Source organism: Mchenga conophoros, linkage group LG7 (genome assembly GCF_057382185.1).
Source record: "Mchenga conophoros isolate Kocher_MC1m ecotype Shallow Benthic linkage group LG7, M_conophoros_male_GT1.1, whole genome shotgun sequence".
NCBI lineage: Eukaryota > Metazoa > Chordata > Actinopteri > Cichliformes > Cichlidae > Mchenga > Mchenga conophoros.
In genome coordinates this window covers 14,353,015-14,374,010 of record NC_140532.1, presented here as the reverse complement: position 1 = coordinate 14,374,010, position 20,996 = coordinate 14,353,015, and the positions used below count along the sequence as shown (strand labels likewise).

The 20,996-nt window shown below is 39.2% G+C and overlaps 4 protein-coding genes across 6 annotated transcripts; 3 read left to right on the top strand and 1 right to left on the bottom strand.

Moving 5' to 3' along the window:
- Positions 1 to 106: 106 nt before the first annotated feature.
- tmem258 (transmembrane protein 258) lies at positions 107 to 2,199 on the top strand. The gene is made up of 4 exons (XM_085282330.1): positions 107 to 263; positions 563 to 672; positions 1,806 to 1,934; positions 2,032 to 2,199. Exons 1-3 carry the CDS (start codon positions 261 to 263, stop codon positions 1,930 to 1,932), a joined length of 240 nt encoding a protein of 79 aa, XP_085138456.1. The 5' UTR covers positions 107 to 260; the 3' UTR covers positions 1,933 to 1,934; positions 2,032 to 2,199.
- A 322-nt stretch (positions 2,200 to 2,521) lies between these two features.
- tmem138 (transmembrane protein 138) lies at positions 2,522 to 5,621 on the bottom strand. 2 transcript variants are annotated; one of them, XM_085282327.1, is made up of 5 exons: positions 5,484 to 5,621; positions 4,431 to 4,952; positions 3,590 to 3,761; positions 3,426 to 3,501; positions 2,522 to 3,339 (listed from the first exon to the last, which is right to left on the bottom strand). In XM_085282327.1, exons 2-5 carry the CDS (start codon positions 4,556 to 4,558, stop codon positions 3,227 to 3,229), a joined length of 489 nt encoding a protein of 162 aa, XP_085138453.1. In that variant the 5' UTR covers positions 4,559 to 4,952; positions 5,484 to 5,621; the 3' UTR covers positions 2,522 to 3,226. The 2 variants fall into 2 exon arrangements, with proteins under 2 accessions (XP_085138453.1, XP_085138454.1); XM_085282328.1 differs by lacking the exon at positions 5,484 to 5,621 and adding an exon at positions 5,205 to 5,405.
- A 57-nt stretch (positions 5,622 to 5,678) lies between these two features.
- On the top strand, positions 5,679 to 16,155 carry cracr2b (calcium release activated channel regulator 2B). The gene is made up of 18 exons (XM_085281100.1): positions 5,679 to 5,965; positions 7,659 to 7,915; positions 8,215 to 8,326; positions 8,425 to 8,572; positions 9,027 to 9,173; positions 9,270 to 9,360; positions 9,446 to 9,541; positions 9,620 to 9,807; positions 11,472 to 11,543; positions 12,330 to 12,384; positions 13,459 to 13,538; positions 13,634 to 13,754; positions 13,982 to 14,108; positions 14,235 to 14,316; positions 14,389 to 14,503; positions 15,165 to 15,272; positions 15,362 to 15,438; positions 15,943 to 16,155. The coding sequence occupies exons 2-18, from the start codon at positions 7,661 to 7,663 to the stop codon at positions 16,025 to 16,027; spliced, it is 1,959 nt and encodes a 652-aa protein (XP_085137226.1). The 5' UTR covers positions 5,679 to 5,965; positions 7,659 to 7,660; the 3' UTR covers positions 16,028 to 16,155.
- Positions 16,156 to 16,393: 238 nt separating this feature from the next.
- On the top strand, positions 16,394 to 20,995 carry cd151 (CD151 molecule). Of its 2 annotated transcripts, XM_085282317.1 has the most exons (9): positions 16,397 to 16,558; positions 17,443 to 17,527; positions 17,943 to 18,134; positions 18,768 to 18,842; positions 19,225 to 19,245; positions 19,492 to 19,596; positions 19,724 to 19,879; positions 19,986 to 20,072; positions 20,171 to 20,995. In XM_085282317.1, the coding sequence occupies exons 2-9, from the start codon at positions 17,444 to 17,446 to the stop codon at positions 20,228 to 20,230; spliced, it is 780 nt and encodes a 259-aa protein (XP_085138443.1). In that variant the 5' UTR covers positions 16,397 to 16,558; position 17,443; the 3' UTR covers positions 20,231 to 20,995. The 2 variants fall into 2 exon arrangements, with proteins under 2 accessions (XP_085138444.1, XP_085138443.1); XM_085282318.1 differs by lacking the exon at positions 19,225 to 19,245 and having other exon boundaries at positions 16,394 to 16,558.
- The last annotated feature ends 1 nt before the right edge of the window (position 20,996 follows it).

Genomic DNA, 20,996 nt, shown 5'->3' with positions numbered 1-20,996 from the left:
AATCAACACAACAAAATCCAGCAAATGATTAGCATAGCGGAATATGACAGTTTCGGCACATGTAGAGTGGACATGTAGACCTGAAAATCGACAGTCCAGGAGAAAGACACACTCAAAGAAATAAGCGCCTGAAAGGCTAAAATGAGCAGGGAGAATGTCCCCTTCCTTAAACGTCATCTGTGCGTCAGGATACCAGGAAGTGTTAGTCAGTACGTGGCCTTTTCATCTGTGCAGCAGCAGGAGCTCCGCTTCATTACAAAATGGTAGCAACTGTAGCTTTAATATTATTTAATTTACTTTGACTCTTAAATATAGACGTTTTATCTTTGAATGTGATTCTGCAATGAACCAGTAAAAAATGAGTTTTATATGAAACCTTGTTATCAGTGAAAATCATTGACGTTAGCCGATGTGTTAGCTAAATGAGATACTAGCTCATTTGCAGCACTCCTTTGAAGATTCTCTGTATTATGGCTGGAGTGTGAATTAGAGCAACAACTTTTTTTTTAACCCTTGTGCCGGCTTGTTTCTGTTTTGTTTTGTTTTTCTTCTGTGGCTGTAGGAACTCGAGGCCATGACCAGATACACCAGCCCGGTGAACCCGGCTGTGTTCCCCCACCTCACTGTGGTGCTGCTGGCTATCGGCATGTTCTTCACCGCCTGGTTCTTCGTGTATCCTTTTTAATTTTTGAATGTTGCAGTCGATTTACTGTAAGTTAACTTGCATCAGAGCTGGCCAAAGTCGTCACTAAGTGCAGTAATTAAAGAAAACAAAACTTCATACTGGAACTTGTTTTCATAGTCGATGCCATTGGACAGTAAACCCCAATAATCAGATGATTGCCTGTGAGCCAGTACTTGGAGACACTGGGGTGGAAGAACCCATTTTTTTACAGGAAGAAACGTTAGCAGAACTAGGTTTAGGGAGGGACAGCTGTCGACTGCCTGAGGGGAAGGAAGACAAAAGAGGAGAGCATAGAGGACAGACTTTGGGAAAGATGAATGTTATCAACACAGAGTAGTGGGGTAGAAACAGCTCAGTATTCTGAGCCTATATCAGCGTAAATAATGAGCAGTTACACAGTCAAACAATCTAGCAAAACTACCAGCTTTATGAAAAGAAAGCTGCAAGCCTGATTTTTATTTTTATTTTAATTTTTTTTAAATAAAGAGGTTGTCTCCCAAACTGGGGTAGGGAATATGTCTAAAATTAAGTATTGCAGGATGTGAATCAAGCCATGTTATGCAAGGACGATTAACATGTTATTGTGCGTCTCATGGCATTACCCATTTGTTTGTTTTGCAAGTTGATTTCATTTCATTAGTCTGTTTAGATTTCTTTATCAGATGATATAGAGATTATGTAAATGACTGAGGCTCCGGTGAGTGGAATTAGATAATTAATGTATGCCAACCACCCTGTTTATATGTTCACTTTTTAAGCATTTTACGCCATAAGAATATTTTTATTTATTCAGCTATTTTTTGAAAAATACTGTATAAATCAAACTTTAATGTTGACTTTATGAGTTAAGGATTTTTGCAATAAGTGGTTGTTAAAGAAGTAGTTTTTGATGTTAGATAAACATCTAGTTCATGCCAATTAAGCAGTGGTATCCAATCTGTTTATTTTAAAAATCTTAATTTTAGATTGAGCTGTCACAATTTTTTTTTTAAATAATGAAGGCAGTACATCATGTATAATAAACCGGTTGCATAACTATATTCAGCAGTGCTGCATAAGAGATTAGGCTTAAAATAGAACAAAGACTCTAATCTTTGAGTTGGCCTTAGCTTTTCATCAGCTATGAGGTGACATCAACAAAATACACACGGGACGTCTACAAAGAGCTGCTGATCTCCCTCGTGGCATCACTTTTCATGGGGTTTGGTGTGCTGTTCCTACTACTCTGGGTTGGGATATATGTATGAAGGTACATTCAAACTCTGTCCTTATTTTTTTTTTTAATGCAGTAGTTTTAATTTAGAGTTGCTGAAACCATCAACACTCATTGTTTTCTGCCGTTTCAGGTGACTGACTTTAAAAAAAAAAGAAAGAAATGAAAGACACATTCCAGTGTAACAAAGGACATCACACACAACATGAACTGGACTTTGGATTAATTGGACTGCACTGACAATATTTTGGGATCACATGGACTCTGGATTTTGTTTCACAAGTAAAGGGGATTTGTACAACCTTTGGTGTGTTTCTTTGTTCATCCTGACAGCTTCAGTGTTTACAATAATCAACACATCCCATAATGAAACAGATTTTATGGTTATATAAAGTGTTGATGTGTTGGGATCTGCCCAGACCTGAGGTGGAACGTAACCTGTCACTTCTTTAAGAAATCCAAGGTTATTTTGACACACACGGGGCTATTCGCGGTGTGTTTCAGTAGTGGCGCCTAAAACCCTCAATCCCTGATTAATCTTTGTGTTAAAAATAGAGCAGTCTGTTTCACCTTGTCTCCTGGATAATACTGAATACCCCCGAGATGAAAGGATTACACTGGAATTAGAGATGGCTTATTTAATAAAAGCAGCGGAGACACAATTCAAAGATCTCCAAATAAAGAAAAGTGAGTTCACGTGAAAATTGAATTATTAAAATAACAATAGTGTAAACAGCACATACTAATCTTACATAAGGCAAAAGAGACCACCTGATCTTTCACTGCAGGGGAAACCTGCTTTCCAACAAAACTATGAGCATATGCTCTTCTAAAAGCTACCCATTGAAACAGTTAAAAAAAAAAGAACTTGTTCTACGAGGCAAAATCTGCATTTACACCTGGTCATTTTCAAAACATTCTCTCAGTGTGTTGCAGTCTTGTCTGCAACCCAAACTGATTTACAAGGCCACATAGATTAACTGACTCATCCTTATTAATACGATACTCACAAGCCACACTTGGCTTACCTGCCACTGTAAACCATTTAACCCACAGCTTCTTGGCTACAAAGAGCCAGTAAACAAACAGCGGTTGACACTTTGCTTCATCCCTGTTATGAGTTATTAAGTTCCATTTGTGTGTAAAATATATATATATGTGTATATATTTATATACACACACATGTCAGTGTTGCTTTGTTAGATATGGTTAATAGTGAAAGGATTTCCAAATATAAAAATGGGTTAAAAAAAATTATCCAAAGGAAGGATTAGCTAGTGATGCCCAGTGATATGTTTTTCCACAGTTTCTTAAAAAGTGTCTCTGCTTCACTGACGAGCTCTGGCGAAGGCATCACGCAGCCACAGAGAGTCCTCGTACAGCCTCGGGTCTCCCATGTACTCTGCTGTACGTTTGTATAAGTAGTAATAAAACACAGCCGCTGTTAACAGAAAGAAGCACAGTTAGTCAGTGACAACAGAATAGCTGGGGTGGGAGATGTATCTCTGAAATTAATTCGCCAATTACCTGTTCTCTGAAAAACAAAAAGAGCTTGGAGACCATCTGTCCAAACAAAACTGTTTGAATTAAGCCATCTTAGGTTCTGGCAAAAAGGAAAACAAAAGAAAAGTCTCAGAAGATGGATCTTCATATATGACTTCTAATTTGCAAACAACAGTTTGAAAGCATACCAGCACCAAGCAGTGGAAGCAGATGCTAAGGGTCAGGTAAAGAGTAGAGAATACCAGCAGGGCCCTGAACCTCTCCAGAAGCAGCGACACCAGGCCGACCTGGAACACGTACGTGTTGAACATCATCAGGAGGATGATGATCACGTTGAACAAGATGGCAATGTCCTGGATGCTGCAAACACAGTTTTTTTAATAGTTAATTTTTTTAAGTACGGCTTTCTTTTTTATTGATATCATACCGACAAAAACTAGATTGCATGTCAGACATTAAAGTGAGACGCTGTCCGTGTAACAGCCAAGAATTCTTCTAATGAGTGCAAAATGTTTGATGTCAGGAAAACTGGCTATGTAACAGAAACCAACCACTTAATAAATGACACATAAATGGTACAAAGAGTAACCTTTCAGGAATAAAAGTATTATTTTATTATTATTAATAGATTTTTTAGTATTAAATCAGCATAAGCCTGGGCTTTAAGTCGTCTATGGCATTAGATGAGAAGAATTAGATGATTAATAAACAAGGGCTTAACTTGCATCTGAAAACGTTAAATATTTAATGTAACCATCACATTTTAGTACTTATTAACCTATTAAATTTAGCAGTAACATTCATTATAATGCACTAAAAACAAGAAAAGCAAGTGACATAAACACAAAAAAATGCACATTGTTAGAACATCTATCAAATTCTAGAGATCTCAATTCATATAATGAAAGATGACATCAAATATCTCTAACTCTGTATGTAGTAAAAAAAAAAAATTGAGAAATTGTGCATGTGTTTGTTAATCGGTTATAAAATAATTCAATCTCATCAGCACAGAGCTCTGTGACTCACATGAAAAGCACAAGTTGGATGACAGCTGCTCCTCTCAGAAGTTCACTGAAAGAGTTGACAAAGAGGTCATAGGCCAACAGTGTCAGCTGGATCAGCAGCACCAGTGAGAAGTTGCCGGTCTGAAGCATCTTCAAGGGCTGGTGGTGCAACCCCACAGCTCCACGGTGTATTCTCTTCAAAGTCTCCTTTTTTCTTGGTATTTGGTGGTGAAACCGACGTCTTTGGTCAACTCTACCCTCCTACATACTTCAGCAATAAACGACTTATCTGGAGCAAGACATTAATGAGCCACAATAATCCATTTGCAGTAAGCACTGGTCGCTTTTACGTTAAATTGTACATATTATATTCTCCAATCCGGTTTGCTCCGCTGTCACTGAACATGTTAGTTGTCCTAGATGAAAAAAATATTTCTGCGATGAGTCCTGCCTGTCCAAGATATCTGATGAAATGTATTCAATCCTGCCAAAAGCAGCATGCTGACATCTCAGATGTGGGAAATCTCCAGATATGCTGCACTACCTGAGAGGAAGAAGAGAAGCAACTGAAACAACAAAGACATTTTAAAAGCGATGAAAATGCCCACCTCGTCCAACTCATATCTTAGCCCGCTAGCCATCTCCACTGTGAACGAGGGGTTGATGAAATTTCTGTCTCAGTCGAGCCAAATAAGCATTGAACCTAATCACGTAAGGTCAACGTGCTCGTGTTGTTACACAGGCGGGCATGGAAAGGTCACTACTAGGATTATAGATCTGACCCAAGTAAACTTACTCAGACTGAAACACCTCTTGTTTAGTCGCTGTTTTCGAAGTACTCGTTCTTGTTTTCTTTTCATCTATCTAATCTACATCTTACGGCTGCCCTTTTAGTCCAGTCTGGAGTTAATCCAAAAGACGGATAATAGAGGAACTATAGGCTTATCTTTTCCACAACAAATCACCCGTCTGGCGATGAACTCCCCCCAGACACGTTTGCTACGCTAACACAACATTGCTGCTCATTGTTACGCAAGCAGGCTTCACAAACATAATTTAACTGACATATACTTACGAGACAAAAATGATGAAACCAAGTCTGCGTGAGGCAGAAAGCACTAATAAATCACAAAAACCTCTCTTTTTATTCGCAAACGCCGCTATTCAAGCATCTACTTCTGATTTTCGGCATTAGCAGATGTATTTCCGCTAATTCCATGGTAACGCTTCTTGTTACCGTAATAACGGTAGTACGTTTTTTTCCGAGAATTAAGCAAAAATACAAAATTCCCAAAGTAATTAATTTTCACCAATTTGGCAGGGCATTAATGTGTATCGTGGAAACTTGGATGGTTGCTTTCTAAAAACTGAACGAATAAGCGTAACAACTTAGTAGAAATTTCCGAGTGTCTCAAATCCGCCGTGCTGCGGCATATATTACGGTAATCTCCCTGTCACGCGAGGTCGTCACTGCCACCCAGCGGCGTGAGTAAGTCTTTGAATGCCTCCGAGGTGATCAAAGGTAATGACTGGAGACCTGAGTTCAGCACACCGCAGGTAAGTTGTGAAAGTTTCTTCAACTTCCTAGAGTTGTCAAACAGCGCAGTAAAGCGAGTCATTTAGAAATGCTATTCGTCGCGCTAATCGCCACCTTCTCTGTGTTGTGTCAAGTTGACAACCTGTTGTTTTGTAGTGCAGGTTCTCTCCCCCGTTAATAATAAATGCACACGTCTCCTTTCGCTGGTTTTAGTTTCCCGTGCTTGACACTTTGCTCTAAAACGGGGCATATTTACTCACTTTAATTAATTGTGAGTGATCTTGCTAAATTACAGCCATCAACGCTGAACTGCATTTTACAAACTGTCGCATTTAATGAAGAGGAACTCAGCACATGTTCAACATATGTTCTAAATACATTCACACAGTCAGACAGGATGTGATCTAATGCTTGACTCTTAAGTTTGCCTCAGTTATTTTTGTACCCTACAGCATGTTGTCTCACTCCCCGGGGCTTCCTACATTTGCACCAAACTTAGAGCTTACTAAGAAGTGTTTTTAAGTGCTTAAAAGTTTTGATATGACCTTTGGCTTATTGGGAATCTGAGGTGTCATACAAAATCCTCAGCATACAGTGTTTACACAGGTCTCTTATCTGAAATTGCAGTATATCCCTTATTACACCCAAGTTTTGAAGGCTTCATAGATAATCAGTACGATAATTTACTGCGATAATCAGTGTTTTGGATTTTATGCCTTCATAGATAGCACGCCATGGAAAGAAAGGCAATATTTTATCAACCACTGAGGCAGACCTTTTTTTAATTCAATGTAGCGTAAGGATGTCCAGAAAGAAAGTAGTTCTTACTTCTGGATCAGTTTAGTAGTATGTTTAGTTGTGTTTACACTGAAATGGCTATCCTGAGTAATAGCAATGTCATCTTACTTGAAGAATGATCATGTGTGACGCTGGTAACCCTTATAAATCACTGTTTTATATGAACAGTCATGTTGTCATGGAGGCTGTTTTTCCCCCAACAATTCCTGCAAGTAAAATTTGTTTGCAATTGTGGTTGTTCTGACAATGCAAACAACTGCAAATGTTTAATTTGCATCTCCTCTCCCGTAGCTATCCTCCCTCCCATTCGAGGACACTAATTCTTTTCACATGACACCATCCTGTTTTTTTACCTTCCACGCATCCTGGTGCTCATTCATAGGTTAGATTTTTTTAATCTATATAAACAGTGAGGACAACTGGCTCATCTGAATGAGGAGTTCTTGTCAAGCCTTTCAGGGGATTCAAAATTATCTATGAAAATGTTTATAGAACAAAATGTGTTCTATGAAAACCATTTTCTTTATCAAAGTTTGTCGCACTGCATTCCTAAAAAATGTCCTAAAATGTAGCATAGACACGACTGATCAGACAGCCGGTCACAGGAGCTCACATGATGTGTAGAGTCAATAGCTAGTTTTTTCTGCACCTCTTGTTTGACAAGGGAGGGTCAAGGTCCTGTTTCTTGCACTATCTTGCAATACTAAAAACTAGACCCAAAAATGTAAGCAAATGTAATTCTAAAACTGTGCCGGACAAGCAGCGTTATTCCTGGATGAATAAATTTAGCATAGCTGAAATATTATTACGATCGTGTGTTCTCTATCATGTGATATACTAGAAGATAAGCATGTTTACATAGCCTGTACTTAATGATAGACACATTCAAACCCACACCCATCTGTCTCTGTGCAGCAATGTCTAAGTGGCTGGACGATGATGAGGTGCTGGTGGGTGAAGGCAGTGGCGAGGCAGTGCAACTGAGCCCCAGAGCGCGGACTCTGCCTCCTGGGAGCCCCAGATCAGGCCACGGGCGTAGTCCGCTAGCTTCACCCCGCAGCAGGGAGCCAGTTCCACTGAGCCCGCTGGCAAAGACCATGAGCAAGGCCAAACAGCTGTTTCTGCTCTGTGACAAAGAGGGAAAAGGGTTCATCACAAAGCAGGACATGCAGGTGAGCAGCTAATGTGGTAGAGGAGCAACGTTTAGACTGACTGCAGAGTCTTGAACTTTGTCATCTCCTCTACTTGCTCAGTTTTCTATGCACTAATGTTTTGTATTTTCATGATCCTCCTTTTCTTCTTGTGTTCTCTTTCTTACTTTTTAACTTTATTTTAACTTATTCTCAGCTTTCATGACCTTGTCCTTCTGATTATTTTTGACTGTTTCTCACAGCACTTTCGAAAGTCTGATTATCAAATTGATATTTGATTAAAGTTTTTCTTGTTATTACTAATATTATTGTGCTTTTAGAGGTTACAGTGGGAGTTGCCACTGACCCCTGAACAGCTAGAAACAGTCTTTGACAGTCTGGACAGAGAGGGCAATGGTTACCTCACTCCTGTGGAGTTCAACACTGGGCTCGGTGAGCACGCTGCACTCAGTCATTTTAGAACAGTTTTAAAAGCGGATGATTAAATAAGCACATTATGTTATTCCTCGGTTCTATTTTCTGTGGTGTAGGTGAGCAGGTGGAGCTGGAGGAGGTGACAGACCTGGATCATGATGAAGCAGAAGAAGAACTGGACGAGGCGGACTTTTCTCAGGACCCCAGTGCTGTTAGATTTGTAAACATACTAATGGAACTTGGCACTGACAAACTTTTCAAAGAGTGAGTACTCTGCCCTAAAATCTTTACCATTAGCTTCCCTTTAAACTGTCCACCAAGATCTCCCCATTCAGTTTCACTGCAGCAGCTGTGTACAGTAACGTCACCTTCATCCTCAAATGTTAGCATATACACTATGTTCATACTGTTCTCATAAAATGGTTTAAATGCATCATCTCCTGCGATTGAGTTTTATTTTTGACTGAAAAATTGACACCAGGCGTGGTCTTCTGCTACTTCAAGGTTTAATGTAATGTGCATTAGGAGATGGTAATGTTTCAAAGGACTGTTTATTTAAAGGAATCTTCAAGGACTTCTTCAATATGTAAATGTATTTATGCAGTTCAGCATTTAAACTCAGCACTTTCTCTTTTCATGTAAACAAGTGATGTCGTGCAGTCACAGTTAGTTTTGTTTTTCAGTCACATTAACAGTTGTGTATTGTGCTGTGTGTCAGTCAGCAGGAGCTGTGTACTCTGTGGTGTGAGCTCCAGAGAGACCGACCAGAGATGCTGAGCGTCCTAGAGGGCATCTTGGTCCATGCAGTGTCCCATTTACAAGACACCATGAAAGAGAGAGACAGTCTGGAACAAGCCTTACGCAGGTCACACCTTCCTTCCAGTACATTCATTTTAAGTAGTTTAACTGTGAGTGTTTGGATTATGCTGAGATTTTGTGTTGTTGTTTTTTTCTGCATTAGACGGGAGAGCGAACATGATCAGGTTGTTCGGTCTATATATGAGGAAATGGAAAGTCAAATCAGAGAGGAGAGAGAGAAGCTCCTTGCTCAGGTATAGATATGTGGTAGTTGCACTGTTGTTCCTTTTAGCAGGTGTACCTCAAATTAGCATTTAATGAATTTATTGTGAAATCAAGGACAGTATTAAACAGAAGGAGAAAGGGAAAATACTTGAGGAGGAGCTGAGGATGCGGGAACAGGAGTTGGAGAATACACTGAAAAAACAGACGGAGGTAGGCATCCGAACTGTACTCATGCCATTATGAAGGGCGTTATATTTTAATGCGAACAGGATCTGTCTTTGTTCTCAGCTTGAGACCCGAATGCGCCAGCTGAGCCACGAGCAAGTAAACATCAAAGAGCAGAACCAGCAGCTTCAAGACCTCAACATGCAGTTACAGGAGCAGGTGGAGCGCAACAAAGAACAGTTGCAGGCTGCGTTGGCTCAGCTCAACTTGGCGCAGATCAGCAATGCGCAAGAACAACTGGCCAGACAGAGGTGATTAACCAAGGTCCAGATGATGCCTTAGCACCAGCTTTGAAGTCATTAAAAACATTGTCTGCATGTGGTATGGCTGAAAAAAAATTTTTTTTTAATTTTAATTTCATTTACTTTAATTTATTTGGCACCAATTCACAATGACAGACCCCATGCCCTGCATATTGTAAGGGAGATAATATTAGAAAGAAATCCCAACAATCACACAACCTTCTATAAGCAAGCACTTTGCAACAAAAGGAAGGAAAACTCGCTTTTAACAGGAAGAAACCTCTGACTGAACCAGGCTCAGGTAGGGGCAGACATCTGAGTCAGTCAAGAGTTTGAGTGTGAAGAGAAGGATTATAAATTCTATTCTGAATTTAACAGGCGGGTGATGAAGAGAAGCTGATATGGGAGAAACATGTGCTCTTTGTTTCTAGTCCTGGTTTGTACTCTTGTTGCAGTGTTCTGGATCAACTGAAGGCTTATCAGGAAGCTTTTAAGACAACCTGATGATAGTGAATTAGAATACTCTAGCCTACAAGTAATAAATGTAGAAGCTATTTTTTCAGAATCACTCTGAGACAGGAACGCTTCTGATTTTAGAGGCACTGTGCAAATGAATGAAAGCAGCAATTAAAGAAAACATTTGTTTAATGTGCTCGCTGAAGGACGTATTTTAGAGGATGATCTGATATCCTCGTGTTGGTGTTGTTCCCAGACCATCATGAAAATGTTGTTCCAGGTTCAACATTGCAAGTGACCAATCACATTGTTGTGACGTTATTCTTTTGCGCGCCAAGCCATTCGTGCATTTATGAAATTCCAATGTTGCAAGGACAATATCAATTCTGCTTACTGTTTATTAAAGGGTTACGGTTAGGGTTAGGGTCAGGGTCCGTTGATCGGCGGACAGAGGCGGTTTCACGCAGCTTTAGTACAGTTTTTTGTTTTACGCCGGTTTTTCCCGAAGTCGCAAAAGTATGACGTCACAACATTCTGATTGGTCACTTGCAATGTTGATCCTGGAGCAACATTTAGTATGATGATCTGGGAACAACACCAACACGAGGATATCAGATCAACCCATTTTAGATAGTAGTAGATTTTTATCATCTGGCTTCATGGATAAATAATGCTGGGTATCATCTTCATAACTATGAAAATGTATGCAGTGTTTTTTTAACAATATTGTCTAAGGGAAGCATGCATAATATTAAAAACTATTGGTTCCCACTCAGAGCCCTGTGGAGCTCCATGACTAACTTCCATGTTTTAAAAAGATTCCCCATTTTCATGATTATCTATGATTTAAACCAGTGCATCTCACATATATCTCTACCAGGTACCATATGTATTAAAAGCCCTTTAAGATGAGCAGTGTGTTCTAATCTCTAGTAAAATGTTGTGGTTAGCGGTATCAAATGCTGCAATGAGGTCTAACAGGACAAGGATAGAGATGAGTCTGCTGTCAGAGGCCACTGGAACATCATTTGTAACCTTCACTAGTGCTGTTTCTGTGCTATGGTGAGAAGGCTGAACTCTACTTGCAAATGATCAGTTGGCCATTTTACAACAACTCCTTCAAGATTTCTTTAAATAAAAGATTAGAAATAGGTCAGTAATTAGCTAAGACATCTGGATCAAGTAAAGATTTCAAATCTTTTGTTTGCTTCACTTAGAAACGTGATGAAGGTGTCAAGGAACATGAAGAAAGAGAAAGAGAGTCTTTTGAGACAACTGGAGATATTGAGGTAAGTCTAAAACTGTCTGCTGTTTCAGTTAATGCCAAGTTCACAGACTACAGGTATGTTTGAATAGTCCAAAAATCCCGCCACACTTACACTAGACTCCTTAACACCGCCATAAGATAAACTACAAAACTCATATCTTCATCTCACCTTGTTGTTTTATGCAGGTCATAGAAATGAGAACAGTCAGTGAAAAATATCACTTCATTGAATGAGACCTGTAGCAGAAAGCACATTGGCAATACAGCAATAGACACTGCTAATGTAAAGCGAAACCCACTCTATCAAATGTCAGTTTCCTTTCCTGTGCATTTAACAAGCTGTTTTTAAAAATTCAAAACATATCAGTAGGTTATGGCATGAAATGATTTTGGGACAGCACCATCTTGTCTCCTTTAATAAGATTGGTCCGGTGTATGCTGTAATAAAGGAAGCATCAAAGCGCCTTTCCTTATTTTTTGGAGAGTTCAAACAGCTCCTACTGCGGATGCCGTGCAGATATTTCTTTTTCACATTTCTCAGTTAGGAAGCTTCCCAAGGAAAATGCACTATTCAAACTTACCCGTGGTTTTTTTTTTTTTTTTTTTTTTTTTTTTTTTTTTTTTTTTTTAAAATTTAATTCACCATTTGAGACACGGGTCTCACCATGTGAGGATGTCTCTAAATAGATTTCTTTGTGTGTGTGTGTGTGTGTGTGTGTGTGTGTGTGTGTGTGTGTGTGTGTGTGTGTGTGTGTGTGTGTGTGTGTGTGTGTGTGTGTGTGTGTGTGTGTGTGTGTGTGTGTGTCAGGGATATGAACAAAAGGCTGCGAGATGAGAAAGACGCCCAACAGTCTCAGAAGAGGGTTAGTCACAGACATGCTGTCCTTCCTCCTTTGCCCTTAACATATTACCTACCTAGTGAAGATGTTTGTATGCTGTGGACACAGCAGGTTGATCCACCCTAAGCTAAAACTTGGAATAGATTCATGTTTTACATCATCTGTTATTATTTATATGGGCAGCTGTTATTTTTTTGGTTATTAATTAATGTTGCTGACACAGCCTTTTGCAATGTTGTTTTTCTGTGGATGTGCTCAGTGAACTGAAGGATTTTGTTGACTAGACGTTTATTCTGTCCTGTGTCAACTTGAAGGAAAAGAAAATGTTCTATTTATATTTATGTTTATTGGTCACATTTCACTGTACAAATTCAGGTGAACTAAGTATTTTTTTTTCAATCTAATAAAACTTTTTCTCAGACTTTTCATGACTGATAATCTAATTTAGCAACTTTCAGCAGGTTCAGCTCATCCTTGTTGTTTCACAAAACAAACATGAAGCATTTTTGTATAAAATGTGCAAATAATCTCATGAGTATTTATTTAAAAAAAAAAAAATCAACCTTGACGCAAAGACTGCCTCTTTCTTTATTTACCTATTGTATTTTTTTAAATCTACAAACACGAGTGCACAGTTAAAAATAAATGAATAATCATAGTTGGACTGCATTCCTGCATTTTAAATGTACACTGTAAATAGTTTACCAGTGGAAGCAAGTGGAATTACTACAGAGATCACACACTCATGAGTGCAGTCCTGTGATAAAATCAAGTACACCATAGACATAATTCAGTAGTTTGTAGAGTTCAGCACAATAACTTGAAGTAGTCGTTTTGAATGAAGCCAATATGTCCAAGTCTGTGGCTACAAAACACCCAAATCATAAACCCTCCACCACCACATGAGGCTTTTGTGCTGATATCCTGTGTTTGGTTTTCACCAGACATCGCACTGAGCGGTTCGGTTCAAAGCGCATTTACCTTGGATATGCACCATGCTACATCCATAAATCTTTAATACTTTATAAATCTGTGGACGAGTATGAAATCTTAATGCTACATATTTCTTCTGCCTCACTTTCTACAAAAACCTTGTAGACTCCAAATGTCACACAGGCTTTGCAGAAGAGAGGGTCAGTTATAGGTAACTACTTACTGGAGGACAAGCCAATGAAAAGGTTTGTATAAATAGTGCATCTGTTTGTCATTTTTGCAGTGATGTAGCAGATGGATATAGGCAGCCACTAATTTTGTGTATTTATTGATTCTGAAGACAGCCATGCTCTGCTGATGAGTTGGAGCAGGACAAAAAGACAGAGGTGACAATATCATCCAAGAAACACCAACCGTCAGGTAGAGTCAGGGGTGAAAATGTTGAACAGACCCAAACTCAGGTAGGGAAAATGTAAAATCTACAAATACACATAATATATCTGAGAAATAATTATTGAATAGCGCAGATGCAGCAACAAAACTGAGCAGTAATGATGGAAATTATGTTTTGAGGCTTTTGGTTTAGGGCTTAAACAACCACTGGTCACTCAAAAAAAAATAAAAATTAAACTTTTCAAATATTAGATTGATCAAAATGTCACCTTTGATTCTTTTATCTGAATTCTAGAGCAAAGCTGTCAGTACTCAGCAAGTGTTCAAGGTTGTGTTTCTGGGTAACTCGGGGGTGGGTAAGAGCTCCTTCATCCAGTATTATTGCACAGGGCGCTCCGACAGTAAAGTCAGCACTACCATCGGTAAGTCTTTTCACAGCGATGTACGTGCTCATCAGTGTATAGAAAACTACTGTGTGTATGTTGAAGTAAATGTTTGATATATGTATTGAAGTCGAGCATGAAGTCATAAGGCTTTGTTGTTCATAGGTATAGATTTTAAGATGAAGACTATAACTGTGGACTCCACCACCATCATCCTGCAGCTGTGGGACACTGCAGGGCAGGAGAGGTCAGACATGTTTACACAAGCACACAAAATCATCCGAGGTGCAGAATGTTTTACATCGAATCTGTTTTTTAGGTTTCGCAGCATCACCGAGCAGTACTACCGAAAGGCCGACGGCATCCTTGCCATGTATGATGTAACGCACTCCGCCTCCTTCACTGCAGTGAGAGGATGGATGGACTCCATCAGGGTGAGTAGGCGGCACTACCATGGTTTGATGTAAAAGCATGCAAAACAGTGGATCTTTATTTGAATATACGTGAAAGTTACTGACGTAATGGCGATGCACGAATCTCAGTCCTAACTTTGATTCCTTTTTTATATAAGATGACCTTTATTAGTCCCACAGGTGGGAAATTTGTTTTGTTACAGCAAAAGTGCAAAGTTATGTAGCAGAAATTAGAAAAACACTGGAATGCAATAAAATAAAATAAAATACTATATACAATACAATAAAATAGAATAGAATAATATATACAATAGAATAAAATAGAAATACAAATGCTATATACAACTGAGTAAGAAAATACAAAAGTACAACTTCGTCAGAAGAAGAATTGTATAAGAATTGCACATATAGCATTTAGAATTGCACATATAGCATTTAGAATTGCACATATAGCAGTCTTATTGCACGTGTGAGGGTTTGATCAGCTGCAAAAGTCTTTGTTGTGGAGTCTGACAGCAGTGGGGAGGAAAGACCTGCGAAATCTCTCCGTCCCACACCGTGGGTGCTGCAGTCTCCCACTGAAGGAGCTGCTCAGTTTTTATATATATTATTGGGGTGACCTCTTTGATGTATCTCCTTTATGTATAGCGTGTACTATAAACCCGCTGTATGTTTGTCTCAGGAGAAGATGTGTGAAGGTGCTGTACTAATGCTGCTGGGGAACAAGCTGGACTTGGCTGACAATCAGTGTAGAGAAGTGAGAACAGAAGAGGGTCAAAAACTGGCAGAGGTGAGGCGCATTAGACTATTCACCCAAATTTCTAAAATTGGAAAGCCACAAATGTATAAAAAGAAAAGTCTATTTTTTTGGTTATACAGCAACATCAAGCTTTGTTTTATGAGTGCAGTGCCAGGAATGGATTGAACGTGGAGGAACTAATGAATCACCTGGCAGGGTATGGCATCACATATTTGTGATTTACAGAATCACATTATGAAAATCCTCTGGAGCATTTATATAATATTACAGATAATCCTTCTGTACTTTTCTGTTGTAGCTTTGCCCATTTGTGACTTTTAAATGTAATCCCTATTAAACATCCTATCAAAGGCTAATAATAAATGAGAAGAGGGAGGTGCTGAGTGTAAATGTTGTCTTTTGTTTTGTTTTGTTTTGTTTTGTTTTGTTTTGTTTGTTTTATGCACGCAAATCTTCAGAGGGAGGCTTTGGTAACATTTTTAAAATTGCCATGGTAGTTGTTTTATCTGACGAATCGACAAAGGGATCAAAGTAGCAAGCAATTCAGCATACATATATTCTATCTCAGATTCCATAATAGATTCCACTACTGTTAATCTATTAATTACCTAATAAACTGGTAGCTGGATGAACTTCCTCTGATATTACAGTAAGATCACAGATTTTTCTTCTCATATGTTGCGGTTTCTGTACATTTTAGGATGTTGGTAACTCAGCATGAACGCCAGTGTGAAGATGCACTTCTACTGACTGAAACCATGCCTAAAAGAAGTTGCTGTGCATGAACAGTTGAGGACAGGCTTTTGAAAAGACTGAAACTGCCTCCAGGTGTTCTTCTTTGGTTCAGTGGAGCCACGTTGTATCCCACACCAACAGCAGATCACCACGTCGTGACGTCACATCAGGCATTTTTCTGTGAACAAGTTTACTGAATAGAATAATGTTTTCCTTTGGGTTTATGCATCTTTCAGAAATGTCTAATAAAATCTATTTTTGATGACTGCTCTTTTGTCATGTGTCTTTAAAAAAATCAGTTAAACCTTTAAGCTGCATGCTTTAAAGCAAGTAGAGCTCGTATGCATGGGAAACCAGCTGGGGGCAGACAAGTACAGCTTGCAGAGGGGCGAGCAGCCTGTTGTGCCAAAAGAGGACAGACGCTCAGACCCTTGAGTGGGAGGCTCGAGTGTGACTGTCAGCTGAGAACTTACATTGTTGCGCTCAACCTTCAAAGACAGTTGGACGCTGAGGTCGGCGGACTCTGAGAAGACGTTACCCTGATAATCTACATCCTTTGGGAGGTCCACCATCTAAACCAGGTAGGAGTATTTTGGTCTGTGTGAAAACAGAGCAGTTTTTCCATGACATAATGAGTTAAAAATAACTCTGAATATGACCACGGTGATATTGTTTTCAGTCATACTTACACATTAAGATTGTCTTAAAAGTATATTTTAATCAGGTTTATACGTGTTATCTTTTTAACTGTTCTTTATATATGTTTGTAAACAAAGATGTTCATTTGTGTTTAAAATATAAAAAACAGAAAAGAAAAACATTTCCCATGATGCTCAGGGTCATGACTTCTCTCAAAATAGAAGCACCAGGAAAGTTCTGTTTAGGCAAGAATAACAACATTTGACTTGAGCCTGAAGTAAAGAGTGAAAAGCTAACACAAAATCACTGAAGAATGAGACGATCAGATTATGTTACTGAAACGGGGGACGGATGTGTGTCTGCTGGATGATATGTGACACAGGACGTTAAGTATGTTTTCCCCACAACATATTTGATTTCATCTCTGAGCTCTTTTCCATTGCACTCTTATAGCACCTCGAGCTACTGCACAAAGACTAAGGTACAATCTCAACAATAGCCGTCACAAAAAGCCCAATTGTTCTGCAACCCACGGCAAAGGCAGGACTAAAGGGAACTGAAAGAGGAAACTGATATAGAAATAAACTGCATGTATAACTACATCACATATGACACTAATACAGCTTTCCATTATAAAGGATAGGAACAGAAATCTGTGTAAATCTTGCAGTGGGGGGGGGGGGGGGGTATAGCCTGCAGTTTTGCTCTCAGTATCTTGTAGTAATCCCTTTAGGGGGAGACTGAGATGTGCCATCGAATATTTGGTTGTTTCTTTACTGTATCAGCTTGAACACTGCTAACATTAATAATTCCCCTTTTTTAACAGAATGGAAGTTCGACGTGAAAAAAAGCACGCCTGCGGGACGATTTGTCTGAAGTATCTTCTTTTTCTTTTCAATGTTCTTTTCTGGGTAGGTTAATATAAAAGTGCAAAGATTTTCACTGAATTTTAGATTACAAAAGTAACTTTTGAACGATGTCATCTTAATTCAGTCAGTTGTAATTGATTTAAAGTTGCAACATTAAATTTGTGCAGTGCTTAAAATGCCATAGACATTAAGATGACTTCCTTTGTACACAGACACATTTAAAAAAAACAAAAACAAACATACAAACTTTTTTTATTTACTTATTTTTACTTTATTAACTGCAATTTCCTTTAGGCTTTAAGAATAGACTGATGTTCTAGTCTCTCAGGGCTTACACTGAAAGAATGAGGCGTTGTCCAGCGTGATCACATTTTAAGAGCAAAGTTATAACTTATGTGCTGCATTCTCACTACGAGCATCTGGTTTGAGTTGAGCTGGTAACGGTATGTTCTGTCAGCTGGCAGGTGGGGCTGTGTTGGCGGTGGGCGTGTGGACTCTGGTGGAAAAGAGCGACTACATCAGTTTGCTGAGCTCCAGCTTCTATGCAACTTCGGCGTACATCCTGATAGCTGCTGGAGTCATCGTGATAGTGACCGGGATAATCGGCTGCTGTGCCACGCTGAACGAGATGAAGAGTCTTTTGATTGTGGTACGGTGACCACGCCCACAAAATACTACCTGTTACAGAAAAACTGATTTTTCTTGCCCGTTTCACTTCACTCCACAGAAGCTGAAATCCTTTTTTCATTAGTCCACATGAGAAACCATGGCACTTTTAAGTCCATGTTTATACACTCTCACCCCCTGGTCCAGGTTGTGTATTGAAAGCTAATCCTTGGTGACCTTCTGTCTCGTCTGCCTGCACTCAGTGCAGCTCATTATGCCAGGCATGCCTGTCAGATATAACAGATAAAGTCATGCACAGTGTGTCTTTAAGAGTTTAGATATAGAGTGTGGCTCATGCCAGAGGAATGAAGGGCATCACAAGCTGCTGCTTGGACTTAAGAGTGTGTGTGAGTGAGACAGACAGACAGACAGACAGACAGAGGGTCTGTGAGGATATCACTCAGACTCAGTGGTATATCTCTATGGTCATACTCCCCGCAATCTTTATAATGAGCACCTTCCTTTCCCACCATTTAATCACTTATTTTCTGGAGTATGATGTTTGTATTTTGTAGCCATGCACAGATATGTTCAGTGACATTATACCTGCAAAATGGTGCAAAATAATGGCATTTCACTGTATTCATAGTCATTTTTGTTATGTCTCTGCCTACAGTATCTGATCTTGTTGCTCTGTATTTTCCTTCTGGAAATCATTGCTGGTGTTCTGGCATACATTAACTACCAAGAGGTGAGGTGCCATACTTTCTATTTGTATCTGTTTGTATATAGAGACAAAAGTAAATAGTGACATACAGTTTATTTTGCTATAACTTGCACAGCTTCCAGTACTTTTTATGGTTATATCTATTCATCATTTAAATTTCACCCCAGAAATTACAAATGTCTTTTTTTTGTCTTTCTGCTTGCATTATGTGTATTTTATTAATTCTACTTTCCTTTCAAGTATTTCTCCTAGCTTTGCATCATTTTAATGTCAAATCTAACAACCACTCAGTTGCTGCACTCCTTTGTGAAGTGTGTTTTACATGCTTTTCTGTGCATGTTCATTTGTCCATTTTTCCCCCATCCTTCTCACGCCTCTCTTTCTTCCCCCTTTTTTCTTGCTCTAGTGTTTCCCTTTCTGCTACCAGGTAATCTACTGCAGTGTGTTTCTCCTTTATATCAGTCTGTTTTAGTTCTGACAGGTTGAGGTTATTTTTATTTGCAAGAGTCTTCATTAGAATCAGGGAGTGAGGTCATAGAATCTGTGCTCATATATTTTGAGTTATCTGTGGGTATTGCTCAGGTAGACAGGAATGTTACGGGGGAAGGAGGAAACTTGATCAGGAGCTATTTTTATTGATGGGAGGTACTAAAGAGCTTCTCCTGTCTCACAGCTGGATGAAGAGCTCAAACAGAACCTGAAAGTGACCATGCAGCAGAAATACCAGCAGCCAGGAGAGGAGAGCATCACACAGGCTGTGGACAAACTACATCAGGAGGTGTGGAAAAGGAGAATTTGTTTCAGAAAAAGGCTCGAATAAAAAATGAGTAACATCAGTAAGACTGGACATGATTAATAATGAAATTCTGTGTTAACTGCAATTTTCTCATTATTTTCCCTCTCAGTTTAAGTGTTGTGGTAGCCACAACTTCTCAGACTGGAGCGACAGTGTGTGGATCCAGGCAGCAGAGAACGAGCGTCTTGTTCCCGATAGCTGCTGTAAAACTCCAGGTGAACTCTGCGGCCGCAGGGACCATCCCTCCAACATCTACAGAGTGGAGGTAAAAACGAGAAAGCTCTCCATCGACGCAGCGTGGCTAAATTTCACATGATAACAAGATATTATTATTTATTCTTTTTTTTTCTCCCCTGTTCTTGTGCTCTCAGGGAGGCTGCATCATGAAGTTAGAGGAATTCCTCTTGAGTCAGTTATATATTCTCGGTGCAGTTGGTATAGGGATTGCATTTCTACAGGTGAAAGCTTTTACTGCTGAGCAAAACGGAGATAAATATGAACATCTATTTTAATGGAGTCTGTAAATAATGAGGTCTTTGTGTCTGTTTTGTTTCAGCTTCTGGGGATGATGTTTACATGCTGCCTTTACCGGAATTTGAAAGAAGATCCATACTAATTTTGTACTTCCCCCCTCCCCATCCATCTATTCATTTTCTTCCAATTGTCCAATTCATGACCGTGGGGATGGGTGCTGGAGCTTATCCTAGCAGTCATATGGCGAGAGGGAGGGTACACCATTGGACAGGTCACCAATCTGTCACAGGGCTAATACATGAGGACAGACAACCATTCACACCAACAGAATTTAGAATCACCAATTAACCCAACCTTGTGCACACTGTCGGTGGAAGTTGGAGTACCTGCAGAGAACATGCAAACTCCACACAGAAAGGCCCCAGGTTGGATTTGCACCCAGAATCTTCTTGCTATGATAATGCTAACCACCACACCACTGTGACACCCTTGTAGGGATCACTGTAGTTTTTTTAAACATCACAAAATTTAACACAACTTCTAAAATGTTTTCCAAATTATTATAACCCCACCACCCCAAAAAAGTATTTTTTCCCACAGTCCTACGATGCTGCATAGTTACTTCAAACACTGCGATGCTGCTGGACAGCACTGCTCATTTGTTCTCGCAAAAACAGCTTTGCATGTGTTTATGTATTCTTTAATTTAGGTCACAAAGGATTTTTAACTCTTTAAAATGAGTGGTGTATATTTAAAAAGCAGAGCAATATGAGCATGTTGTGGCCGCTTCTCTGTTTGTCTTTTTAATTGCTTTTTTATGTATAGTCATTACAAATGTGTATTTAAAAAACTAATATAAAGAACTATTTTTCTTTGTTGGATGCAAATAAAAGATACTTCCTTATAAT